We start from the raw sequence: 2,500 nt of genomic DNA, 5'->3' as shown, positions 1-2,500 counted from the left end.
CAGGGTGGGAATGATTATGGACAGGGTGGAAGTGATTATGGTCAGGGTGGGAATGATTATAGCCAGGGTGGAAATGATTATGGTCAGGGTGGGAATGGTTATGGCCAGGGTGAGAATGATTATGGACAGGGTGGAAGTGATTATGGTCAGGGTGGGAATGATTATGGACAGGGTGGAAGTGATTATGGTCAGGGTGGGAATGATTATGGTCAGAGTAGAAATGATTATAGCCAGGGTGGAAATGATTATAGCCAGGGTGGGAATGATTATGGACAGGGTGGAAGTGATTATGGCCAGGGTGAGAATGATTATGGACAGGGTGGAAATGATTATAGCCAGGGTGGGAATGATTATGGACAGGGTGGAAATGATTATAGCCAGGGTGGGAATGATTATGGACAGGGTGGAATCCATTATGGTCAGGGTGGGAATGATTATGGACAGGGTGGGAATGATTATAGCCAGGGTGGGAATGATTATGGCCAGGGTGGGAATGATTATGGGCAAGGTGATTATGGACAGAGTGGGAATGATTATGGCCAGGGTGGGAATGATTATGGACAGGGCGGAAGTGATTATGGTCAGGGTGGGAATGATTATGGACAGGGTGGAAGTGATTATGGCCAGGGTGGGAACGATTATGGACAGGGTGGAAGTGATTATGGTCAGTGTGGGAATGATTATGGACAGGGTGGAAATGATTATGGACAGGGTGGAAGTGATTATGGTCAGGGTGGGAATGATTATAGCCAGGGTGGAAATGATTATAGCCAGGGTGGGAATGATTATGGCCAGGGTGGGATTGATTATGGACAGGGTGGGAATGATTATGGTGAAGGTGTATGCTTTGCTATAGTCCTTAAAGTGAATTATTACATATATCTATGTATCTATACACACACACCAAGTCAACTTCATGTGTATGTGTCTGTGTGTGCATATAGGTATGTGTACATGTCGATGTATGTCTGTGAACATGTATGGACACGTGTGTGTGTGAGAGAGAGAGAGAGCATAAGTGTATGTTAATTAATGTAAGTACGTTGCTGACAGCAAAACCAGAACCAAAACTCAAAAAGGCAAAACCATCATTTGAAGAATCAACAAAAGCTGTTTTTTCTTTCATGTTCCAACACCCTGCAGATTGTTTGTTGGGTATTCAGGGTGGCACACTTCATTGCATCCACCCTTTTTCATTTCTGTCATCGATTTTGAAACAGTGTATCTAGTTCTATATTATGTAATGTGTCATTCCATATAAGTGGGATACGAGAGAAATTTGGTTGTTATTTCTAGTAGGTAGAGTGACTACCTCGGTCGTCAATTTTGGAACGGTATATCTTGGAATACATTATATAATGTGTTATTCTATTTGTTGAGATGACAGACTTGGATTTGAGAGAGAGAAAGATTTGACTGTTATTTCTAGCAGGTAGAATGACCACAGTTTGACTTGTTTTGTGTGTTTGCTAATTGTTTTTGGTGCCCACATAGTTGTGAGCAGTTATGGATACCCTCTCAAGGAGAGAGAGAGAGAGAGAGAGAGAGAGAGAGATAGAGAGGCTGACCCAGTATGCAGCTGGTACTCGTTTCCAGCTGAGTAGACTGGCGAAGCATAAAAAGAAATGTCTTGTTAAAGAATACAACTTGCTGCCCATTTCAGGAATTGAACCTGTGACCATCTGATTGTGATCCCAACAGCCTAACCATTAAGCCATGCATCTTCACCGCTGCCTTAGACCTACCACCACCACCACCACCACCCTTATTCTGTCAGAACAGGTTTTTGTCTAAGCTCAAATCTAATATTGGTTCCAAATTTTGGCATAAGGCCAACAATATTGGGGGAGGGGATAAGTTGATTACATTAACCTCAGTGCATAACTGGTACTTAATTTTATCGACTCTGGAAGAATATAAGGCAAAGTTGATCCTGGTGGAATTTGAACTTAGAACATGAAGACACACAAAATGCCGCTAAGAATTTTGTCTGGTGTCCTAACGATTCTGCCAGCTTGACACCTAGATTTCAAATCTAATATGAAACATCTCTGGGATTAAAAACTGCTTCTAATTCCCCCACCTGGCCCCCACCTTAGATTTCTCTGGAACATAAAACCTTTACGTTACCATATTTCTCTTGAAATACACTGCCTTCATTTTGATTAATTTTGAAAATAATGAAGAATTCAATAAAATAGCTATGCCCACCCTTTCACGTATCTTTTACTTGTTTCGCTCATTGGACAGCAGGCCATTCTGGGGCAACACCAGTTCTTACTTTCCGGTTTGGCTCTTATTTTATTGGTCACTGCCAAGTGAGAGGGAAGTAAACAAACTAACAATGGTTGTCAAGTGGTTGTAGAGGAGGGAAGAGACACAAAATGCACACACACACACATACATACATGCATATAGGACAGGCTTCTTTCAGTTTCTGTTTACCAAATCCATTCATGAGTCTTTAGCTGGCTTGAGGCCATTGTAGAAAACACTTGAT

General features: G+C 41.9%; 1 protein-coding gene across 1 annotated transcript in view; it reads left to right on the top strand.

The window, feature by feature from the left end:
• LOC115231325 (glycine-rich cell wall structural protein 1.8-like) overlaps positions 1–2,500 on the top strand; it is a 9,792-nt gene that overhangs the window by 1,395 nt on the left and 5,897 nt on the right. The window contains exon 3 of the mRNA XM_029801380.2: positions 1–864. This exon is cut by the window's left edge and continues 249 nt beyond it. Within this exon, the coding sequence (XP_029657240.2) occupies positions 1–864 (864 nt within the window). The remainder of the gene's footprint in view (positions 865–2,500) is intronic.

Source organism: Octopus sinensis, unplaced genomic scaffold, assembly GCF_006345805.1.
Source record: "Octopus sinensis unplaced genomic scaffold, ASM634580v1 Contig18251, whole genome shotgun sequence".
NCBI lineage: Eukaryota > Metazoa > Mollusca > Cephalopoda > Octopoda > Octopodidae > Octopus > Octopus sinensis.
The sequence above is the reverse complement of the archived record's forward strand: the minus strand, read 5'-3'. Positions and strand labels throughout refer to the sequence as shown.